The sequence below is a fragment of the Genypterus blacodes genome, unplaced genomic scaffold, assembly GCF_046128005.1.
Source record: "Genypterus blacodes isolate CSIRO-AG114 ecotype Tasmania unplaced genomic scaffold, CSIRO-AGI_Gbla_v1 ptg000029l_1, whole genome shotgun sequence".
Taxonomy (NCBI): domain Eukaryota; kingdom Metazoa; phylum Chordata; class Actinopteri; order Ophidiiformes; family Ophidiidae; genus Genypterus; species Genypterus blacodes.
The window spans coordinates 6,635,270-6,659,802 of NW_027466842.1; the positions used below are offsets into that span (position 1 = coordinate 6,635,270).

General features: G+C 43.1%; 3 protein-coding genes across 9 annotated transcripts; all 3 read right to left on the reverse strand.

Annotated features, from left to right (window-relative positions):
* Positions 1 to 3,378: 3,378 nt before the first annotated feature.
* On the reverse strand, positions 3,379 to 5,729 carry LOC142993921 (cold-inducible RNA-binding protein A-like). The gene is made up of 6 exons (XM_076144472.1): positions 5,602 to 5,729; positions 5,266 to 5,374; positions 5,044 to 5,150; positions 4,628 to 4,736; positions 4,431 to 4,511; positions 3,379 to 3,935 (listed from the first exon to the last, which is right to left on the reverse strand). Exons 2-5 carry the CDS (start codon positions 5,363 to 5,365, stop codon positions 4,444 to 4,446), a joined length of 384 nt encoding a protein of 127 aa, XP_076000587.1. The 5' UTR covers positions 5,366 to 5,374; positions 5,602 to 5,729; the 3' UTR covers positions 3,379 to 3,935; positions 4,431 to 4,443.
* A 4,234-nt stretch (positions 5,730 to 9,963) lies between these two features.
* LOC142993919 (cold-inducible RNA-binding protein-like) lies at positions 9,964 to 15,171 on the reverse strand. Of its 3 annotated transcripts, XR_012961331.1 has the most exons (8): positions 15,034 to 15,171; positions 14,659 to 14,769; positions 14,435 to 14,541; positions 14,068 to 14,197; positions 13,803 to 13,971; positions 13,637 to 13,719; positions 11,487 to 11,567; positions 9,964 to 11,269 (listed from the first exon to the last, which is right to left on the reverse strand). XR_012961331.1 is itself a non-coding variant. In XM_076144467.1 (7 exons), the coding sequence occupies exons 2-7, from the start codon at positions 14,756 to 14,758 to the stop codon at positions 13,113 to 13,115; spliced, it is 582 nt and encodes a 193-aa protein (XP_076000582.1). In that variant the 5' UTR covers positions 14,759 to 14,769; positions 15,034 to 15,171; the 3' UTR covers positions 12,557 to 13,112. The 3 variants fall into 3 exon arrangements, 2 of the variants coding, with proteins under 2 accessions (XP_076000582.1, XP_076000581.1); XM_076144467.1 differs by lacking the exons at positions 9,964 to 11,269; positions 11,487 to 11,567 and adding an exon at positions 12,557 to 13,126 and having other exon boundaries at positions 14,089 to 14,197; XM_076144466.1 differs by lacking the exons at positions 9,964 to 11,269; positions 11,487 to 11,567 and adding an exon at positions 12,557 to 13,126.
* A 2,182-nt stretch (positions 15,172 to 17,353) lies between these two features.
* LOC142993917 (cold-inducible RNA-binding protein B-like) lies at positions 17,354 to 23,584 on the reverse strand. 5 transcript variants are annotated; one of them, XR_012961330.1, is made up of 8 exons: positions 23,079 to 23,189; positions 22,860 to 22,966; positions 22,447 to 22,588; positions 22,185 to 22,347; positions 22,012 to 22,094; positions 19,868 to 19,948; positions 18,952 to 19,055; positions 17,354 to 18,758 (listed from the first exon to the last, which is right to left on the reverse strand). XR_012961330.1 is itself a non-coding variant. In XM_076144465.1 (8 exons), the coding sequence occupies exons 2-7, from the start codon at positions 22,895 to 22,897 to the stop codon at positions 19,000 to 19,002; spliced, it is 552 nt and encodes a 183-aa protein (XP_076000580.1). In that variant the 5' UTR covers positions 22,898 to 22,966; positions 23,079 to 23,189; the 3' UTR covers positions 17,354 to 18,758; positions 18,952 to 18,999. The 5 variants fall into 5 exon arrangements, 4 of the variants coding, with proteins under 4 accessions (XP_076000580.1, XP_076000578.1, XP_076000579.1 ...); XM_076144465.1 differs by having other exon boundaries at positions 19,879 to 19,948; XM_076144463.1 differs by lacking the exons at positions 17,354 to 18,758; positions 18,952 to 19,055 and adding an exon at positions 23,444 to 23,584 and having other exon boundaries at positions 19,929 to 19,948.
* Positions 23,585 to 24,533: the final 949 nt, after the last annotated feature.

Here is a 24,533-nt window from a genome sequence, read left to right on the forward strand (position 1 = left end):
AGATTTTCAGTGGCCCCGTCTGGCCCCCCCAGGAATAATTTCTGCAGGCGCCACTGTATATTTAGTGCGCACACACGTGTTCTCGACTTTGTGGTAAATGCATTGAAACGGAACTTGCGGAAGTTAGCGTGAGGATACACATGTGACTACGTCCGTTTTCAAAATAAGCTGGAAGCACATTTTTACCTTGAAATTGCCGGATGTCTGATATCGTGCTATGGGACATTGCCCCATAGTAACTCACCATGACTACATCGATGCGTTCAATGCAACTCTGACTACACAACACAAAATGTAGCACTACCATTTGGGAGAATGTGAAATCTCACATTTTGACCAAGAAATGACCATTTCCCTATAGTTACTGACAATTGTTGAACATGTGCAGTTTCTGCATCAATCTAGAGTTCCACTGTCATTACCTTAGACTGATTCTGTGACAAATACTTGTAGTGATACACCAGAAAGCTATCAGTCATCAGCTTTAAGTAGTTTAGTTTAAACAAAACAGCAGGGATGATGCAACAGAGGATGAAGACAGCAGAAGTGTCTGCTGTAGGGACTCAAGCCGGCAGAGAGGCTATTGGAGCAGCCAGTGAAAGCAGCATGACCCTGGGGTTGGCCAACCTCTCCTCAGTGAGCCTCTTCATCCACTTTGTTTCTCGCCCACAGGTGACTCATGTGGTTCCTCTTCCCCTCTCCTTGAGACCTCAAAACCCAAATGAATGTGGTAATTGGTCAAATGTACCAAGACCATGATCACCAGACACATGAAACACATTTATTGAGGCCAAGGTTTTGAAGATGGATTTGCATTCCATCTTGATCTCAATGGGCCCTAGGATGGTTTCTCCTTCCAACATTGGATTCCTTCCCTCACATAGACCCCAGTCTCACTACACTGAACTGCCACATTATCAGCTGACATCTGATCCTATTGTTCAAACTTTGACTCTGGCTTGGCTTTTAACATGACAGGAAACTTACAGGTCCGTGGCATCTCCACAGTTCGCTTCGACTGGGACTCCTGCTCGTTCCATTTCAGAGGCTTCTGATGACCAAACCTGGCCTGTGCTTTGCCCGCTGGGGTGGTCCTTGCTAAGATAGTTCAACAAACCACCAACCATGAACTCATCCTGCTGTGATAACATAATACTTTATTTATCCTGAGGGAAATTGTTGTTCAACAGTACAGTAATAGATTGAGACTCACCTCTAGTGCTTAAAACATGCAAGTATACAGTACATGCAACACATAAGATGCTGTAAAAGCAATTGTGCAATGATAAGAGTGGGGGGGGGAGCTATGTGCCCACTGTCCATCTTCCAGACCAGAGGAAGATGCGCTGTACAGTCTGATGGCCACAGGGTGGAAGGATTCCCTGTGGCATTCAGTGGTGCATCTGTGAGAAATAAGTCTTGAACTGAAGGCGCTCCTTTATGAGGCAAGCATCTGGTGGAGAGGGTGACTCAATGTTAAGCAGCATCCTCCGACAACAGTAACCACAAAACCAGATCAACCGCCAGGACAGAACCAGCCTTCCTGATGATCGCATTGATCCTGTTGGCGTCTGCAGCTGGCCCTTCTTGTACACCGCCTCAGTATTCATTGTCCAGTCCAAGTTGTCAAAGTAAACTCCAAGGTATATGTATACCTGCACCGAGTCCATAGTCCTCCCCCTTAATGGACAGGTGAGGGAGGGGACTTCCTCCTGTGGAGGTCCACCACGGCTCTTTCGTCTTGTCGGTGTTGAGCTGCAGGTGGTTCAGCTCACACCACTCGACGGAGTCCACAACTGCCCTGTACCAAGTACTCATCCTTCCCCTCGCTGATGCAACCTACGATTGCTGAGTCATCCACAACCTTCTGCAGTTGGCCAAACTGCGATCAGAAATGGAAGTCTGAGGTGTACAGTGTGTAGAGGAATAGGGATAAGACAATACACTGTGGGGCCACAGTGTTGATCACCACAGTCCTGCGGTCTGACAAACTGTAGCTGAACAGTCATAGTCCACTGCCCAGAAACCCAAGGGAGAGTCCACCAGACAGGGACAGGACACATGGAGGTTCCACATTAAATGAAGCTGTGGGGTGCTGGGTTGTATTGGGGAAGTAGAGTCAGGGAATGGAGAACACCATCTTGGCAGTCTCACCTGTCTTAGTGCAGGAGGACGATTCTGTCTCTTGGTATTCAGGACGAGGCGTGTCCTCAGTCCCTCCACAGTCTCTACGTGGGGGACAGTGAGATCGACCCCGCTGCCAGTGGTGGGGGTGACGAACGCATAGTGACTGGGGCTGCATGGTGGACATCTTTGCCCCACTGCTGCTCCGTTCAGGAAACTGGACTGTGAAGACCCTGCGAGCAGGAAAAGTAGAATTAAAAACCACAATCAAGACAAGGACCACAGATCTATTATTCTTTTCATTCTAGTCATTAACCATAGACATAGAACTCAGCATTACGTGCATGCAACTATCCATGAGTATTCTGACACTCACCGCTTATACATAGGGCAGTGTACATACAACAGGTCAATGCAATCTAGACACCTGACAGGTCAGTTAGGACTGCTGTGGAAGATTACTGGAGCAAATTGGCAGCTATTGCAGTGGACAGAATTCAACTGGAACAGTACTACCCATGATTCAGAGACCAATGCTTTTTGAAGGATTCAGAGATGGTGGAGCCCTACAATCCAGAAAGCTCTATTGGAAACACTCTCATTGGACTGGAGTCAATTTCAGAAAGAGGCCATGGCATGTTGCAGGTGACATCTGAAGCAGAGGACTCAAACAGCGACTAACGTGAAGTTATTCATGGACACAATGTGAACTGAGTTTGAAGGATGTGAGCAAAGCAAAAGGAGATTTTTACCTCACGTGAATTGGCCTACTTTCTCCACATATGACCTAGGCAAGAGAGCAGCTTTCATCTCTGATGAGCACTTGTTGGTAGGCGCAACACTTCACTCTCCAAGGACTTGTAGGTTTTTGAAGTGGCTGACCTCTTGAACGCAATGAAGCATTAACATGACCACACACCAGAATTTCCATGTTTAGAGGCTCTTTCCACACCTCACTACGTCAAACTGCTACAGTAATGTTCCAACTGGTGTTCATGTGCAGGATTCAGACCAAAATAGTACTTCTGGTATTAACAGGCGCTATGTCTGATTGACTTAACCTGGACTATTATCCACCCAACTAACCGTTTCTCTGGCATCATTTAAGAATATGCCACATTTCCCCAAACAGAATCCCACGATTAATGTCTGTACTTAAAGTGACTGTTCTCACTCCATATTAAAAGAATAGTCATCTGAACTTAGCCAGTCAAACACCCCATACTGTACTTTTGAAAGGCAAGAGAATCAAGATTATTTTCCACACACTGTTTAATAGGCTCCATGAAGCCAAAAAAAAGTTGATCATACAAAGAACCAAAAAGTACAAAACTGTTCCTGGCTGAAATGTTACTTAGGGGAAACGAGTTACATGTTCACTTAAACAAGATTAGTCCATTTTACAGCACATTTAAAAGGCAGACGTTGAGCAGAAGCTAAAGGAACTTAACATAAAATCCCCAGAAATGCCTGTTTAAGAGAGCAAATATCTTTCCTCACTCAGTTTAAAACCTGGCAGGAGGCAGCTCAGTCACAAAGACCGAGGAGGGAAATAAAAAATAAACAAGCCCTATAAGATGTCCCAATTAAAAAAAAGAAAGAAATACAAAAAGGAAACACTAGTATGCGTTGATCAAATAAGCCAGATGGAATCATTTGTGAAATTCAAATTTTGAGTTGACAGCACTGACCAGATTACATCTACACCTTACACCAATAACATGTGGACATTTTTTCTTGAGGAGCGCATCTTTCAAATACAGCCAGCCATGTGATGATCTTGAATCAGGGAGATATTTAATCGTGTGCAGCTGAGGATAAGAAGTGGCACACAGGTAAAGACACTGAAATTTCATACACTGGAGTTTCACAACATCCCACCAGAGAAGACCCTCCCCGCCCCCCACCCCTTCACTGGGGGCTTCACCAGGTTGATGCGAGCGAAATCCAGAGTAGCATTTCCAAGAGGCTTCTAGTTATTTGCCAGCCTAAATAAGAGCAGATGTGGCTGGCATAATATGGTTACCCTACAAACATAGGCATCAACCTGCCAGGAATTGCAATTGGCTTTAACTTTACCATGTTGAAACTGAAATTGCATTATGGCTTTGCATTTGATAAGGACTGGTGCGACAGGTGCTCAGCTCGACTAGTACTGATTATCCATTAACGTGCATCCTGAATTTTAAGTAGCATTAAGGTCAATTTTTGCACCAAAAATGTCTGTATGGCCCTTAAATTATGAACACAACAGCCCCAACATGCACTAAAGGCAATGAAAACAGAAGCACATTCATCATACTTACAATTAATGTCATATCAGTCGTAGGAGCCGCCGCCATAGGACCTCTGCTGACCCCCGTAGTTTCTGTCATACCCACCACCACCTAAAAGACATACATGTCTCCCTATTAGTTCAGCATGAAAACATAGTGATAAATGTAACTACATCAGCATTAACTACACCGCCCAACATCAACCCAACTGTTAGAACCTCGCCCACCTCTGCCACCAAATCTGCTTGCTCCTCTTGACCCACCACCGAAACCACCCGAGCTCCTGCTACCACCCTTCCCAGCTTCATCCACGCGAATTGATCGACCATCCAGACGCTAAAAGCAGACAAGATTCATTAGAGAAGGCAAGTACATTTGAGCACACAACAGGACAAAAAAAATGCATTCAAGATTGTGATCACTTTATTACTCAAGTCTAAGATAAGTAATTCACTATGAAGCCTAATATTACAGCAGGTTTAACAACGGACAATTAACATTTACCAAACAATTGCAAAAGGTTGGATCACTAAAAATCTGTAGAAATGATGAAACTGAAACATTGATTTTCATTTTATTCACATACCGACAGGATCGCTATTTATATGCAAAACATTGATTGGGCACATTCAAGGTTCTTTACCGTGCCGTCCATGGCCTCCATTGCCTTACTCGCGTCTTCAACGTTGTCGTACTTCACAAAGGCAAACCCGCGAGATCTGCCGGTCTCTTTGTCTCTGACGACATCCACTGAGAAAAAAAATCCATTAATGATTATTTAAAAGCCTCAGACAAACTCGTTGTTCGTACTCTAATCACATCATCGAGTTTTACGCTGAATTCATTCAAGTTAACGGTATCTTGCCTTGTGCGATGCTTCCAAATTTGGAGAAGGCCAAAGTCAGCGAGTCCTCGTCGGTATCGTAGCTCAGGCTACCAACGAAAAGTTTCCCTTCTTGCGACATCTTGAGAAGCTACAACGATATCACCAACAATTATTTATACACATACACACAAACAGGCGCGCAAACTCCCTCCTTTTCAACAACGACAAGATTCAGCTAGGCCCAACGTAGGCCAATGATGCCGTTGCGTAGACGCCATCATACTTCAATACAAATGTGGGGCAAACTACAATGTATGGAGGTTATTTTAGAAATATCAATGACTAAAACCACAAAAACAAGATATACCAACATACCTTTTTAGAGAGCGAGGAGAGAGTGCCTACACGGAGAGGAGCGACGGCTCGAATGGACAGAGCTAGTGGAGAGCCGAGCTTTTCACTTAACGGAACACGCGACAGCAGGGTATGCAAATGAGCGGGGCAAAGAGGCGTGGCCACAGCCAGAAGCGCAGTTTGAGTCCTTCGCTTGTCGCTTTATATATTATTACGTATCCATACGCCAATACATATACTGAGGCTAAGAGGAATACAATTATTACAACTAAAGATTTTTAGATTTTTTTAAAAAGTGTTGTAGTTGACCTGCAACCCGGCGATGGCACCGGTATTCGACACCAACACGTGTACTTTATGTAACAATCACGATACTGCCAATATTCCTTTCGTAATAAGGACACCTTTTTGTAAATTTTGTGTAAATTTTGTGTAAATTAGCACAGACCAATCAATTAAGTAAATAACATTAGACGTGCTGCTGCCTATCTTGCAAATGCTAAGTTAGGATTACAATAACTTACACATAACTAAATAAGCTTAGCCTTCATGATTTTATAGATTTTAAATGTGTATTTTTAGGCTTCCTCCCCCAAGATTGAAGACAAATAGATCATGTCGTGGCACTTCATGGGCCAAGCTAAAAAAACAGTTGCTTCCGGTGTCGCATACAACAGTATCGGATGCAAAAGTAGCAAATAAAGGATTATGACGCCATCGCACAAGGTGATGCAACTTCACAAAGTGACAAAAACGCATTAATAATGTCTTCACAAATAACAGATGCCCAGCAATGATGTCACGCTTATACAGTATGAAATATCAATCGCCATGTTCATGCGCCGTTATGGTTTAAAGTTGACCTGGACAAGCCCCGCCCACCACGCGCATGGATTGGCCAGGCTCCCAGGCACCCGCGAGGCGAGGCCAGGATGTTGATTTTGACTTCCGCTAAGCTTCCTCTTCCATCATCCAGCTCAGTCATATGCGTTCTGACGTAAAGTTATTTAAGTAAGGGCGAGTTTAGGAGGTTATGAGCTAAAATGTAGAAACTTAGTAACCTTCTTAATTGGCCGTGTCCTACATAAAGTGTACACGCGTGTTCTCGCCTTTCTGGCCAAAGGAAACGGAACTTGGAAGTTAGCTTAAGTGTACACAAGTGACAACGTCCGTTTTTCAAAATAAGCTAATACATTTTTACCTTGAAATTGCTTGATGTCTGATATCGGGCTTTGGAATATTTCCCCATAGTAACGCAGTGACTTTATGGATGCGTTCAGGGCATCACTGACTACATACAAGACGAAATCAAGCATTGTACCCTTTTGGAGAATGTGAAATCTCACATTTTGACCAAGAAATGGCCATATCCCTTTAGTAACTGACAATTGTTGAAAATGTGCAGTTTCTACATCAATCTAGAGTTTACACATGAAACACATTTATTGAGGTCAAGATTTTGAGATGGATCACTTCCCATCTTGATCTTGATCTTGATCTTGATCTTGATCTTGATCTTGATCTTGATCTTGATGGGGCCCAGGACGGTTTCTCCTTCCGACATTGGATCTACAGCATAGATGGATAGATGGATGAAATTCTGAGTGTTGAGCACCTACCAATTGCCATCACATCTATAGCTGTTCAGGGGCCACTGCAGCTGGTGTCACAACAACCACAGGCCTCATCCACTGCATCAACAGACCTCCACCTAAAATGGTACCCAACATTAAAGTATATAGGGTTGAGTTATACTGGCAGTTGTGACTAAACTAACCCATCTATGAAAGAACAGGCCTTGCACTCCCCAGAGATGACCCCAGAGGCAGAGATGGATTCTTCTCTGACGTTGCAGACAATGTAGATAGGGTGTGGATAGAAGAGCTTTATTCTACTAGAGGTGATCATTAGTTGTTTATTTCAGCTCAGTCACTCCTCTGTTGTTGGAACCTGAAAGCCTCCTGCCGAATATGTACAGTTAGGTCCATAAATATTTTGACATTCACACAGTTTCCACTTTTTGGCTCTATAGACCACCACAATGGACTTGAAATGAAACAATCAAGATGTGCTTTAAGTACAGACTTTCAGCTTTAATGTGGGGGTATTTACAACCATTTCTATATGTGCCTCCCTATCTCCAAGGGACCAAAAGTAATTGGACAAACTTACAATCATAAAATGAAAATGAAATTGTCATTTTTAATAATTGGTTGCAAATCCTTTCAGAGAATGACAGCCTGGACAGTCTGGAACGCATAGACATCACCAGACGTTGTGTTTGGTCCCTGGTGATGCTCTGTTGGGCCTCTACTGCGACTGTCTTCAGTTTCTGCTTGTTCTTGGGGCATTTTCCCCTCAGTTTTGTCTTCACCAAGGGAAATTAATGCTCAATTGGATTTTAGGTCAGGTGATTGACTTGGCCATTGCATAACATTACACTTCTTTGCCTTAAATAATTCTTTGGTTGCTTTTGCAGTGTGCTTCGGGTCATTGTCCATCTGCACTTAGAAGCGCCGTCCAATGAGTTCTGAAGCATTTGGCTGAATATGAGCAGATAATATTGCCCAAAACACTTTTGAATTCATCCTGATGCTTTTGTCAGCAGTCACATCAATAAATACAAGGGAACCAGTTCCTTGCAGCCGTACATGCCCACGCCATAACATTACCACCACCATGTTTAACTGATGAGGTGGTATGCTTTGGATCATGAGCACTTCCTGTCCTTCTCTATACTCTTCTCTTCCCATCATTCTGGGAGAAGTTGATCTTTGTCTCATCTGTCCGTAGGATGTTGTTCCAAAACTCTACAGGCTTTAATAGATGTTTTTTAGCCAACCCCAGTCTGGTCTTCCTGTTTTTGAGGCTCACCAATGGTTTCCATCTTGTGGTGAACCCTCTATGTTCACTCTGGTGAAGTCTTCTCTTGATTGTTGACTTTGACACAGATATACATACCCCATGGAGAGTGTCCAACTGTTGTGAAAGGTGTTTTCTTCACCAGGTAAACTATTCTGGGGAGGCAGTGGCTCAGTGGGTAGTGCTTCAGCTTGGGAACTGAAGGGTCACCGGTTTGAGCCCCTGCCGAGGTGCCCCTGAGCAAGGCACCGAACCCTCAAGTGCTCCCCCCTCTGCGAAGGGTGGTAATGTAATGTAAGTCGCTTTGGATAAAAGCGTCTGCCAAATGATCGTAATGTAATGTAAATTCTTCTGTCATACGCCACTTTTTTTTTCTTCAAGGTATTCTGAGTTGTTTGGTGTTGCTGAGCTCACCAGTGCATTCTTTCTTTTTTAAGAATGTACCTAACAGTTGATTTTGCCACACTAAAGTTTTAGCTATCTCTCTGATGGGTTTGTTTTGATTTTTCATCTGAATGATGGCTTGCTTCACCGATAGTGACAGCTCTTTGGACCTCATGTTGAAAGTTGGACAACAGATTCCAGATGCAAATACCACACTTGAAATGAACTCTACACTTATCTGCTCCCTGTGAATGAAAAAATAAGGGAAAAGCACACACCTGGCCATGGAACAGTTGAGCAGCCAATTTTACACTTAGTTTTGGTGCCTTGAAAATGAGGAGGCACATATAGAAATGAATTTAATTCCTACACTGTTCACCTGATTTGGATGTAAATACCCCCAAATTAAAGATGTAAGTCTGTATTTAAAGCACATCTCGATTGCTTCATTTCAAGTCCACTGTGGTGGTCTACAGAGCCAGTATTGTGAAAATTGTGTCAATGTCCAAATATTAATGGACCTAACTGTAGCTTGTCATCCTGGGAGACAAACTGATCTGGAGTCTGAGCTTCGAGTCAACCAGGCACCCGAGTGTAATATTTACACAGAAAAATACTTAGTCAAATTCAGTGTGGCAAGTAATTTTGTTTAAAAGTATCAAATATTTGAGTCTTTTTACGTGCCCCAAAGCATATTTTGGCCCAGCATTCATATAGGGCTCCAGGGCAGTAATACAGGAGACAAAAACTGATGGACATGTAGTTATATTGATGATTGGATGCCCTCTTAAATGTTCCATCAACTCAAAAACTGATATAGGTCAGAAGCCATGCAGAGGCGTTAGACAATGCCATTGCTTCTGTAGACTGAAGCATTTATCGCCAAACTATAAAGGTTTAAGTTGGTTTAGAATGATGACAGCTAACAATCCACACAGGTGCACTGGCTTGGTTGCAGGGCTTGAAGTAATTAAGTGTTAATGAGAAAAGGCCTCCCATGTCCCCAACTTGACGTTTAGAACTTTGTGTATACTCTAATTCATTTAGCCTTATTTTATATTTTCTTGTGCTGCTAATGTTTTTGTATTGCCAGCAGTTTGGTCGTGGGCTTTAAATGACGTTTTCTTCCAGGGAAACTGTATTTCCTCAGTTTGTTTAATCTCAAGAAAGAAACATTTGCATCTGCAAATAAGCTCACAGAACAATTTGGTTACATTCAATATACAAATGTCAATGGCACATACACATATAAGCACGAGTAGTTGTACATTACAGATGTATGGCATGAAATAGTACAGATGAACATATTGGGTACAGCAACTGTGAGATGATCTACTCATTTTTATTCTGCTGTGTTTTTGACTCACCAACTGTTTCCTATATGTTGGAGGTCAAACATAGTACTTATTTCTGCTCTGAGATATTTACTTGTCCAGTGTTCACTCTGCTTTTTCAGACATCCCCAAGAAGTTGTGACGTCAGACATTTCAGAAAGCTGTGTGCTGCTGCGAGTCGCCTCTGGTACATCATGGAATGTAGACGCTCAACCTTCAGAGTGCAGTGTTTGATTCTCCTCTGGGGATGAGCGATGCAGGTAACGCTCCGCCTTAAGCTGACTTAGTTTGATGGAAGTACAAGGACCCCAGCCCTCTGCTTAAACCAGTTGATTAGCTCCTGTTGGCTCGGTGGTCCAGGACTGGAGTTGGTGTGGGTGAACCAACGGGTGGAGCTGGTGGCAAGAAGGCAAAAAAAGGCTGATTGAAAAGCAAGGGGGATGTGGACAGTTGTGGCATGGAGATGAATTGTCAAAGCAGATCACAGGGCTCCTGGACACATGGGAGGTGCCAAATAAAATGCTGGGGAATGGAGATGTCCACGCTCAACCTTCAGAGTGCAGTGTTTGATTCTCCTCTGGGGATGAGCGATGCAGGTAACGCTCCGCCTTAAGCTGACTTAGTTTGATGGAAGTACAAGGACCCCAGCCCTCTGCTTAAACCAGTTGATTAGCTCCTGTTGGCTCGGTGGTCCAGGACTGGAGTTGGTGTGGGTGAACCAACGGGTGGAGCTGGTGGCAAGAAGGCAAAAAAAGGCTGATTGAAAAGCAAGGGGGATGTGGACAGTTGTGGCATGGAGATGAATTGTCAAAGCAGATCACAGGGCTCCTGGACACATGGGAGGTGCCAAATAAAATGCTGGGGAATGGAGATGTCCTCTTAGAGTTGATCATCCTGACAGAACATGATCTTGGCAGTCTCACCTGTCTTCTGTTCTGTCTCTTGGTATTCTGAGTGTCAGGGATAGACGAGCCCATAGTCTCTCCACAGGGGACAGTGAGCTTGACTCTGCTGCCAGTGGTGGAGGTGATGGACACACGCATGGTGACTGGGGCTGGCTGATCTGTACCCCGCTGCTGCTCCATTCAGGAAAGAGGACTGTGACAACACTGCAAGTAGGAAAAGTGGAGTTAAAAGCCAGAATCTAGACATGGACCACAGATCTGTATTATGGTACTATAACTGTCCCTCAATGTAGGGCGTGGAGCACCAAAGTCAGGTTCGGTGGTGTCAGGCGCTCCACTATCAAAATGTTAACTATACTGCATCAAATTAGATATCCCCCCCAGAACCTCATTTATTTACAACATATAAAGGGGAATTTACCTTTCCATTACTCCTGTAGTCATTACTGCAACCAACAGACACTTCAGATATGGCGTGAAGCCTCCCAACTGTCTGCTCATCCTGAGAAAAGATCCAGAGAGAGAGATTAGACCCAGTTATCAACCATTGACAACATAGACCTCAGCATAACATGCATGCAACACTAGCCATGAGTATTCTGACACTCACCGCTTATACATAGGGCAGTGTACAAACGGGTCAATGCAATCTAGACACCTGACAGGTCAGTTAGGACTGCTGTGGAAGATTACTGGAGCAAATTGGCAGCTATTGTAGCAGACAGAATTCAACTCAGGACAGTACTACCCATGATTCAGAGGCCAATGTTTTTTAGGAGGATTCAGAGAGGCTGGAGCCCTACAATCCAGAAAGCTCGATTGGAAACAGGTTCTCATTGGACTGGAGTCAAAATTGGAAAGAGGCCATGGCATGTTGCAGGTGACATCTGAAGCAGAGGACTCAAACAGCGACTAACGTGAAGTTATTCATGGACACAATGAGAACTGAGTTTGAAGGATGTGAGCAAAGCAAAAGGAGATTTTTACCTCACGTGAATTGGCCTACTTTCTCCACATATGACCTAGGCAAGAGAGCAGCTTTCATCTCTGATGAGCACTTGTTGGTAGGCGCAACACTTCACTCTCCAAGGACTTGTAGGTTTTTGAAGTGGCTGACCTCTTGAACGCAATGAAGCATTAACATGACCACACACCAGCATTTCCATGTTTAGAGGCTCTTTCCACACCTCACTTCATCAAACTGCTACAGTAACATTCTAACTGGTGTTCATGTGCAGGATTCAGACCAAAATGGTACTTCTGGTATTAACAGGCACTATGTCTGATTGACTTAACCTGAACTATTATCCACCCAACTAACAAAGTTTCTCTGGCATCATTTAAGAAAATGCCACATTTCCCCAAACAGAATCCCACGATTAATGTCTGTACTTCAGGTGACTTTTCTCATTCCATATTAAAAGAATAGTCATCTGAACTTAGCCAGTCAAACACCCCATACTGTACTTTTGAAAGGCAAGAGAATCAAGATTATTTTCCACACACTGTTTAATAGGCTCCATGAAGCCAAAAAAAAAAGTTGATCATACAAAGAACCAATAAGTACAAAACTGTTCCTGGTCTCAAATGTTACTTAGGGGAAACGAATTACATGTTCACTTAAACAAGATTAGTCCATTTTACAGCACATTTAAAAGGCAGACGTTGAGCAGAAGCTAAAGGAACTTAACATAAAATCCCCAGAAATGCCTGTTTAAGAGAGCAAATATCTTTCCTCACTCAGTTTAAAATCTGGCAGGAGGAAGCTCAGTCACTAAGACTGAGGTGGGAAATAAAAAATAAACAAGCCCTATAAGATGTCCCAATTTTTAAAAAAAAGAAAAGAGAAAGAAATACAAATAGGGTACACTAGTATGCGTTGATCAAATAAGCCAGATGGGGTCATTTGTGAAATCCAAATTTTGAGTTGACAGCACTGACCAGATTACAGCTACACCTTACACCAATAACATGTGGACATTTTTTCTTGTGGAGCGCATCTTTCAAATACAGCCAGCCATGTGATGATCTTGAATCAGGGAGATATTTAATCGTTTGCAGCTGAGGATAAGAAGTGGCACACAGGTAAAGACACTGAAATTTCAAACACTGGAGTTTCACAACATCCCACGTTTACCCACCAGAGAAGACCACCCCCCCCACTGTGAACTGGGTGCCCCATCAAGATGATGTGAGCAATAAAATCCAGAGTAGCTTTTCAGCACCGGCATAGTCTGGTATCCTGACAAACGTCAACCTGCCATCAAGTGCCAAACGGCTATAACTTAACCACGTATAGGCTGTGAAATTGCATAATGGCTTGGCGTTTGAACAGGACTGGTGCAACAGGAGATGCTCAAAATGACGATTGACGATGACGATACCATTAGTTCTTTGGCGCGACATCGGAAACGCCACGACAAGGACAAGTTTATCAGCTCAAATGCACTTTAAATTTTGCGGGTCCATTGGGGTTAATTTTTCTGCACCAAAACAAATTGTACAGCTCCTAAGTCATCAAGGCAACACCCCCAACATACATTAGGCACTAAGCACATTCATCATACTTACTATAGCTGTCATATCCGTCGCGGTAGGATCCTGCAGCTGAGCGGTCATAGCCACCAGCACGGTCGTTGTAGCCACCTTGTGTCCTGGAATTATGCAAACAAGTTTCAATGACTGACCCTTCTGCGATTGAGTCAATCATGCAATTACAACTCTACTTGCCCCTTACCTATTATCTCTGTAGCCACCACTGCCGCCGCCACCACCACCACCACTGCCGCCGCCACTCCTGTATGAGTTGAAGGCCCTATCCCCTCCGCCGCCGCTGAATCTTTCCTGACCGCCGAAGCTTCGTTCATAAGACCTTTCGTAACCATTTCCACCTCTGTCATACCCACCTTAAAGAAAAGACATGTGTCTCAACATTGGGTCAGCATAATATCTAGTCGTATGATGATAAATGTTACTTGAACAGCACTAACTAAACTGCTCACCTCTGTTGAAACCTCGCCCACCTCTGCTTCTGCCACCAAATCTGCCTCCTCCTCTTGAGCCACCGAAACCAGAATTCCTGGTGCCGCTCTTCCCAGCTTCATCCACGCGAATTTGTCGACCATCCAGAGTCTAAAAGAAGACAGGATTAATTAAAGTAGGCAATTACATCTCAGGCCAAATGATTATCCAGATTGTGATTTGTTATTTCCATGGTTAGAGGTGTCCAACTATCACAAATGGTTGGATCACAAACAACCTATATAAATGATGGAACTCGAGCATCAAGATTTAGAATGTTTTCATATTAACTCACAAAAACGCCATATTTCGTGTAAAACATTGATGGGTATATTTAACGATCCTTACCTTGCCGTCCATTCCCTCCAGTGCGTCTCTCGCGTCATCGACGTTTTCGTACTTCACAAAGGCAAAACCGCGAGATTTCCCGGTCTCTTTGTCTCTGATGACATCCACTGAAAAAAAAAAAACCTTTTCAATTAATGATTTAAAAAGACCTAAACAAAATACGAGGGCAAACTTTTAAATCGTCGAGTTTTACGCTGAATTCATGAAAGGTGACGGTATCTTACCTTGTGCGATGGTTCCGTACTTGCAGAAGGCCGTAGTCAGCGACTCCTCGTCGGTTTCGTAGCTCAGGCTACCGACGAAAAGTTTCCCTTCGTCCGACATCTTGAGAGAAGCTACAACGATACCGCCAACAATTATACATAAATATACACAGATTTACACATGCGCGCAGATTTCCTCCTTTTCAAGCATCGACAACAATCTGTTCCAACGCAGCGGAAAAAGTAGGTCAATAGTGGCGTTGCTTGGCCGCCATTTTACTTCAATACAAACGAGGGAGAAAAAATCGAATATATAGAGACAGGCCGCATTTACCGAATCGTTTATGTTAGAAATATGAATGACTTAAACCAAATAAACCAAATATACCAAAATACCTTTTTGAAGAGCAGAGTGAAGACTGTACACACGGAGAGAAGGTACGACTCGAAAGGACAGACCGCGCTGAGAGGCGAGCTTTTCACTAGGCGGATCACGCGACAACAGGAGATGCAAATGATCTGTGCAAAGGGGCGTGGCCACAGCCACAAGCGCAGTTTGGAGTCCTTCGGTTGTCTCTATACATATTATTACATATCCATACGCCAATACATATACCGAGGATAAGAAAGAAAATAAGGATAATAGATAAATACAGAGATAATAGAATAATAAGAAAATGAGAAGTGTTGTAGTTGACTTGCAACACGGCGATGCCACTTCCATTCGACAACAACAAAATTATAACAACACTCACGATACTCCTGCCAAAATTATTTTCGTAATAAGGGTACTTATTGTAGGGTACTCGTTGTACCCTTAAATTGTAAGGCTATTTAAACATATCATTTTTATGTAAATTAGCACAGGTCAATCCAAACGTGAATTAAGTAAATCACATAAGACGCGTTGCCCATCTTGCAAATCCAAATTTGGCCTATTATATTATTACATATTTTTAAATTAAATAAGCTTAGCCTTCATAATTTTATAGATTCTAAATGTGCATTTGTAGGGTCCCTCCCCCAAGACTTCTTGGGCCTAACGAAAAAACCTGTTGCATCCGTTATCGCTTACAACAGTATCAGACGCAAAAGCATCTAATAAACCACATGATGCCATCAAACCAACAAGGTGATGTATCCTAACGACGTGATGTCATGCTTATAAATCATGAAACATCAATCGCCATGTTCAAGCGTCGATATTGGCTCCCTGTCGTCTAGGATAAGCTCCGCCCACCACGCCCTCGGATTGGCTAGGCTCCTAAACCCGCGCGAGGCGATGCCAGGATGTTGAAACTGACATCCGCGTAGCTTTTTCTGCCATCATCTAACTCAGTCGTATCTGAAGTAATGTTATTGAGGTTAGGAGGGTTATGAGCCTAAATGTAGATAGTTATCTACCTTCAAAAACAGCTGCGTCTAAATTTATTGTGCACGCATGCTCTCCTCGTTTGAGGTAAATGCATTGAAATTGAACTTGGCGAACTGAGCTTAAGGATAAAACAGACCACGTCCGTTTTTCAAAATAAACTGGTTACACTTAGTAACCTTTAAATAGCTTGATGTCTGATATCGGGCTATGAAATATTTCCCCATAGTAACTCACGATGACTATATGGGTGCGTTCAGGGAATCTCTGACTACACACCATCACTAAATCAAGCATTGTGGAGAAAGTGAAATCTCACATTTTGACAAAGAAATGGCCTTTTTCAATAGTTACTGAAATTCTCTCCTACATCAATCTAGAGTTTACACTGTCATTGTGACCTTTGACGGATTCTGTGACAAATACTTGTAGTAATACAACAGAAAGCTTTTAGTGTCATTGGTCGTCAGCTGATTTGTAAAGTTGGTAAGTTGGCAAAAGTTGGTTTCAAAGTGTCTGCTGTGGGGACTCAGGCCGGCATGGAGGCGATAGCAGCAGCCAATGGAAGCTGCATGAACCTGGGGTTGGCCAATGGTGACCTTTCTCAGTGAGCCTCTTTATCAACTCTCTGTTTCTCGCCCACAGGTGCCTCGTGGTCATGAAGTTGATGTCCCCCCCTCCTTGAGAACTTGAAACCCAAAAGAATGAGGTAATTGGTCAAGTCCAAGACCATGATCACTAGACACATGGAACAAATGTATTGATAAAGTCAAGATTTTAAGATAAAACACATTACATCTTGATCTAGATAGGCCCCAGGATGGTAAACTTCAGTTTGCGTTGCAGTTGTACAGTTCCTTTACCATTTGTTGGCTGCCACATGGAGGTCAGATTGATTAATAATCAAATGGATTGCCATTCAGATCAGCAGGCTGGATCAGCTGGTTGTTGCCCAGTATATTCTATCTCCCCTTCACATCAACCCCAGTCTTCTACTACACTACATAGAACTGCCACACTCTCAGCCAGTTTAAGATCCCTTTGTTTAAACTGAATGGCTCGTCTTTCAACATGACGGGAACCTCCAGGTCAGTGGAATCCCCAGTCTGCCTCACCTGGTGCACTTCATGTTCCATTTCAGAGGCTTCTGATTGGCTTGAAGTAATGTAGTGTTAGAAGAAAAGGCGGTAGGCCTCCTATGTCTCGCACTTGGTTTGTATCTTCTTGTAAACTCATACATTCATTTACATGTTTACTTTATATTGTCTTGTGCTGCTATTATGATTTTTATTATACAACATCAGTATAGTCAGAGGCTTTGTTTGAGTTTTTCTCCAAAGGGAAAATGCATTTTCTCAGTTTTATTAATCTTAAGCATTTGAATCCTCTGCAAATAAGCTCACAGAATGACAATTTGATAACATTCAACATACATATGCTTAAGGCACTGGAAGACACAAACTCACGGAATCCTTAGCATGAATAGTTGTACATAACAGATACATAGCATGAAATGCTACGGATGAACATATCGGTACAGTGATTGTGATGTTTGATTCTCCTCTGGTGATGAGTGAAGAGGGTAACTGCCCTCCTCAAACTGACCTTCAGTTTCAGGGAAGTGCAAGGACCCAGCACTCTGGGTAACTGGTTGGTTAGATCCTTCTTTGCTGGGTGTCACTGTTTTGAACAATAGGCCAACTGGATGTTCTGCAGCAGTACAGTAAAGTTGAGTGTGAGTAGAGCCCTCTGCTGGGGAAAGGTGGCTTGACAAGGTCAGTGAGTATCTGCAGGGAAGGGGTCTCAGCATTTTTTTCTCTGAGGGCTCAATTGACAAAGTGCAAAATAAGTAACTCCATGTCCAAGTACCCACATGGCTGTTTCTCCACTCAAACCAGCTGAAAACGCGTCTTGTGTGAACATTTACAAATGTATCCAACACTCACATTATGTATCAAAGACATCTTAAATTCAGCAACATGAGCATGTTTTTTTGTATACATTTTCAGTGTGTCAAGCTCACACTATTAATCTATTAGAAAACACCTATTATTACTGACATATTTCACGTTATCCGTCTGTCCACATATCACTGTCCCTTCACATTCCCTGTAGTTCCCATTTCATCTGTTATTCACATGCAATCAGTCTTTCTTGATGTTAGTTAGATGACTGGCACAACAAGAGTGCCTGGTGTCTGCAGGTGTGAAAGTCCTGTGAAAAGTTGCTTTGGACTTTAGTGAAGTGGCGCTGGATAGACGTGCTAGCACCACAAATGAGACACGTCATTCACATTCGTAGAAAAATTTAATTCCTCATGAAAAAAGTATATTTTTCGCCTTTTATTGGGGCTATTTTCAACGGCCATTGTCAAATCCGGCATGCGCTTGCTAGCCTGCCAACATCGCCTAATGTCACAATGTCAGCAAAACCTAATTCGACAGAAGCGTCATTTGATTGAAAGCTAATTGGCATATAAACTTTTTGTGACAGAAGGGGGATAGTAACTATAACAGGTTCACCAGGTGACGTCGTCAGAATCAGAATAGCTTTATTCGCCAGTTTACACTTAAAAAGTAATTTGCTCTGTGTTGTCAAATTAATATATTCTTTGGACCTTTAGCGAGCCACTCAGGAAAGTGAGGCAAGCTACTGGCAGCTTGGGAGTGACGTGTTGGAGACCACTGTGTGAGGGTGATTCCGAGTCAGGTATAGCCAACGCTGCTCTGTCTGCAAGGGGCCGGAGTACCTGATGGAAAGAAAAGCAGACAGGGGGGAGTGAGAAAAGACTGATTGCAATGACAAAAAGTAGGACATCTGGGGCATTAATCACAGGCCATAAAACACATGACTTCTGTCTGAGCTGCTGTTAAGATTGATAGAATGATTCTGTTGGTTCCAGCTGTGATTTTATAGTTGTTTGCCAACTCCACACTACTTACCAGAGAAGGTTCCAGAGTAAAAGCCTGGGGAGTGATTCACAAAGGTTTCTATGACTGCTCCCAGCTGCCTGCAGAGTTCAGCTCCGGATGCCATCTAGGATGAACTGGTAAAATGAAAAGAGCCGACCCATTAAAATTTGAACTTTAAACTGCTTATTTATGTTGGTAATATTCACTTATTTGACTTTACATCAATAGGCTGACACTGCATTGGGTTTCTGAGTAGACCATGTGTGGCTAACCTCTTTAAAGGTCGATGCTGGAGCTGGGCTAAGTGGTCTAGGACTGGAGCTAGTGCAGTTAGGTGAACAAACAGGGGCAACTGGTGGTGGAAAGCTTAGATGTGGAAAACCAAGGGGCGAAGAAGGGGCTGATTGAAAAGCAGGGTGTGTGTGTGGACAGAGTGAGCTGGACAGGAGTGATGTGGCGATGAACTGTCATGGCAGATCACAGGGCTCCTGCACCCATGGGAGCCCTGTGATTTTGCCAAATTAAATGAGGCTCTGCGCCTTTGGGTGCTGGGTTGTAATTGGGGTTAAGTAGAGTCAGGGAATGGAGATTACCAAACAGAGTAAATAACGCCTTTGGGAGTTGATTATCCTGATAGAACACGATCTTGGCAGTCTCACCTCTGGTGAGGTATTATTGAGATCTGATTTTCAAAGAGGCATGTCCTCAGTCCCTCCACCGGAGACAGCGAGCCAGTGGTGGAGGTGACAAACGCTTGGTGAGCGTAAAAGCCACAATCAAGACAAATTAGGGCCACAGATCTATTATTGTCCTTCATTGGAATGTGTGGAGCACCCAAATCTGGTTCGATAGTGGCATTCACTCCACTATCAGAAAACTTACCATACTGCGGCATTGAATTAGACAACCCCCCGCCCAGCTCATTTACAACACAAAGGTAATTTACCTTCCTATTACTCCTGCAGTCATTACTGCCACCAACAGACACTTCAGATATGGATTGAAGCCTCCCAACTGTCTGCTCATCCTGAGAAAAGATCAAGAGGGAGATTAGACCCAGTTATCAACCATTGACAACAGAACTCGGCATAACATGCATGCAACACTAGCCATGAGTATTCCGACACTCACCGCTTATACATAGGGCAGTGTACAAACGGGTCAGTACAATCTAGACACCTGACAGGTCAGTTAGGACTGCTGTGGTAGATTACTGGAGCAAATTGGCAGCTATCGTAGTGGACAGAATTCGACTGCAGACAATACTACCCATGATTCAGAGGCCAATGTTTTTTGGAGGATTCAGGGAGGCTGGAGCCTACAATCCAGAAAGCTCTATTGGAATGAGGTTCTCATTGGATCAGTCAATTTCGGAAAGAGACCATAGCATGTTGCAGGTGACACCTGAAGCTGAGGACTCAAAACAGCGACTTAAGTGAAGTTATTTATGGACACAAAGAACTGAGTGCGAAGGATGTGAGCAAAGCAAAAGGAGATTTTTTTTTTTACCTCACCTTCGGCCTACTTTCTCCACATATGACCTAGACAGGGCAGCTTTCATCTCTGATGAGCACTTGTTGGAAGGCGCAACACTTCACTCTCCAAGGACTTGTAGGTTTTTGAAGTGGCTGACCTCTTGAACGCAATGAAGCATTAACATGACCACACACCAGCCGTTTTCCTAGCATTTCCATGTTTAGAGGCTCTCTCCACACCTCACTACATCTAACTGCTACAGTCACTGGCTAACTGGTGTTCATGTACAGGATCCGGACCGAAATGGTACTTGTGGTATAAACAGGCACCGTGTCTGACTCACTAAACCTGAACTATTATCCACCCAACTAACGAGTTTCTCTGGCATCATTTAAGAAAATGCCATATGAATTTCAGGCGAGAGAATCCCACGATTAATGTCTGTACTTAAGGTGACTGTTCTCATTCCATATTAAAAGAAAAGTCATCTGAACTTAGCCAGTCAAACACCCCATATTGTCATTTTGAAAGGCAAGAGAATCAAGATTATTTTCCACACACTGTTTAATAGGCTCCATGAAGCCAAAAAAAGTTGATCATACAAAGAACAAAAAGTACAAAACTGTTCCTGGTCTGAAATGTTACTTAAGGGGAAACGAGTTACATGTTCACTTAAACAAGATTAGTCCATTTTACAGCACATTTAAAATGCAGACGTTGAGCAGAAGCTAAAGGAACTTAACATAAAATCCCCAGAAATGCCTGTTTAAGAGAGCAAATATCTATCTTCAGTCAGTTTAAAACTTGGCAGGAGGAAGCTCAGTCACTAAGACTAAGGAGGGAAATAAAAAATAAACAAGCCCTAAGATCTCCCAATTTCAAAAAAAAAAGAAAAGAGAAAGAAATACAAATAGGGTACACTAGTATGCGTTGATCAAATAAGTCAGATGGAGTAATTTGTGAAATTCAAATTTTGAGTTGACAGCACTGACCAGATTACATCTACACCTTACACCAATAACATGTGGACATTTTTTCTTGTGGAGCGCATCTTTCAAATACAGCCAGCCATGTGATGATCTTGAATCAGGGAGATATTTAATCGTTTGCAGCTGAGGATAAGAAGTGGCACATAGGTAAAGACACTGAAATTTCAAACATTGGAGTTTCACAACATCCCACTTTAACCCACCAGAGAACACCCTCCCCCACTCCTGTGCAATGGGGGGCTCCATCAGGTTGATGTGAGCGCTAAAATCCAGAGTGGCGTTTCAGCATTAACCAAAGGGCTTCTAGCTTTTTGCCAGCCTAGATTAGAGCAGATGTGACCAGCATTATATGGTAACCCTACAAATATTGGCATCAACCTACCATGAAGTGCCAGACTGAGGGAAAATGGCTATTGATTGCAGTATGGCTTTGTGTTTGAACAAGTACCATCAGTTCTTTGGCGCAACATTGGAAACAACTCGACACGGTCAAGTTTATCAATCTATAAGCCCATTAAGGTTGATTTTTCTGCATCAAAAGGATCTTAACGGTTCTTGGGTCATTAAGACAACAGCCCGAACATATACTAGACAAACAAAACTGAAGCATATTCAACGTACTTACCATAACCGTCATATCCATCGCGGTAGGATCCTCCACTTGAGCGGTCATAGCCACCAGCACGATCGTTGTAGCCACCCTGCGTCCTGGAATAATGCAAACAAATATTGATGACTGAACCTTCTGCAATTGATTCAATCAATCTTGTGATACATCACATTTACAATGTCTCTTACCTATTATCTCTGTAGCCACCACCTCCTCCTCCTCCTCCTCCACTTCTGTATGTGTTGAAGGACCTGTCTCCACCACCACCGAAGGACCTCTCCTGACCCCCAAAGCTTCTGTCGTAAGACCTGTCGCTGTAACTGCTTCCACCCCTGTCATACCCACCACCACCTTAAAGAAAATGCATGTGACTCCCCATTAGTTCAGCATTTAAAGATCTAGTGGTACAATGATAAATGTTACTTGAGCAGCACTATCTAAACCGCTCACCTCTGTTGAAACCTCTCCCACCTCTGCCTCTGCCACCACCACCAAATCTGCCTCCTCCTCTTGAGCCACCTCCGAAACCACCTGAATTCCTGCTGCCACTCTTCCCAGCTTCATCCACACGAATTGGTCGACCATCCACACGCTTCAAGCAGAAGAGATTCATTGGAGTAGGCGATTACATTTTAGGACACATCGGGACAAATGAACTGTATCCAAGATTGTGATCACTTGTAACTTCAAGTCTACGATTACAGCTAAAACAAAATCTCAACATTTACCAAACTATCACAAATGGTTGGATCACTAACAACTTACAGCGTGATGAAACTCCAACCGACAAGAGTTGCATTTTATTCACGTAAACCCGCGATATTTATATAAAACATTGATGGGGCATATTCAAAGATATTTACCTTGCCGTCCAGGCCCTCCATTGCGTCTTTCGCGTCATCGGCGTTTTCGTACCTCACAAAGGCAAACCCGCGAGATCTTCCGGTCTCTTTGTCTCTGACGACATCCACTGAAATCAAAAAGGAATCCGTTTTTTAATTTTAAAAGACCCAAACAAACTCCGTGGTCACACTTAATCACATCACGGAGTGTTGAATTCGTGCAATGTAACGGTATCTTGCCTTGTGCGATGGTTCCGTATTTGGAGAAGACCGCAGTCAGCGAGTCCTCGTCTGTATCGTAGCTCAGACTACCGACGAAAAGTTTCCCTTCGTCCGACATCTTGAGGAAAGCTACAACGATACCGCCACCAGTTACATTTATATACACATATACACACGCGCGCAAACTCCCTCCTTTTCAAACAACAATCTGTTCAACGCAGCGGGAAAAGTATGGCAATAGTGGCGTTGCGTGGCCGCCATTTTGCAACAATACAAATGAGGGGGGAAAACGCAAATATATGGAGGCAAAATGCATTTAGCAAAGTCAGTCATAGTAGAAATACCGATAACTCAAACCACAAAAACAAAATGCACCAAAATACCTTTTTGAAGAGCAGAGAGAAAGCTGCACACACGAGGAGAGGGTACGGCTCAAAAGGACAGCACGAGTCGAGAGCCGAGCTTTTCAGTTGGCCGATCACCAGACAACAGGGTATGCAAATGAGCGGAGCAAAGGGGCGTGTCCACAGCCACTAGCGAAGTTTGAGTCCTTAAGATTGCCGTTTTACATGTTATTACATATACTGAGGATTAGAAGACAAATAAGGCCAAATAAAAGATAACAGAAAAAAAAGAAAATTGTGTTGTGGTTAACTTGCATTGTATTAGACACCAACACAAGTATTTTATGTAACAATCACGATACTGTCGCCACTCACCTCTTCGTAATAAGTATGCAGTTTTCAATAACGAGTATGGCTATTTAAAACTATTCGTTATTTTCATGTAAATTAGCACAGATCAATCCAAATGTGATTCAAGTAAATCACATAATACGTTAAGCCTTCATAATTTTATAGATTTTAAATGTGTATTTTTAGGCTCCCTCCCCCAAGACTTAAAGACAAACAATACAGTAGATCACGTAGTCGCAATTCTTGGGCAAAACAAAAAACGGTGTTGCTTACGGTGTCGCTTACAACAGTTACGGACAAACTTACAAGGTGATGCAACCTAACAAAAACCTGTCCAAAAAAAACATGTAATTCAAAATAACATTAACAATGATGTCACCCTTATACATAGTGAAATATCAATCGCCATGTTCATGCGCCGTTATGGATCCCAGTACTGTCCAAGCCCCGCCCACCACGCGCAAGGATAGGCCAGGCTCCCACGCCCGCGCGGAGGCGAGGCCAGGATAGGATGTTGACTATGACTTCCGCGAAACTTTTTCTGCCATCATCCTCCTCAGTCATATATGTTCGGACGTAAAGTTATTTAGGTTAAGAGGTTATGGGCTAAAATGTAGAAAGTTAATTATCTTCCAAATCAGCGTCTATATATAGTAGTGTTGTGTCGTTTCGTGTCGAGGCTTCGAAGCGTGTGTCGAGTAATCCAGGGAGGTTTTTGCGAAGCGCGTATCGAGGCTTGTGTTGGTGACGTATGTGGTGACGTTCGAAGCCTCGCCGT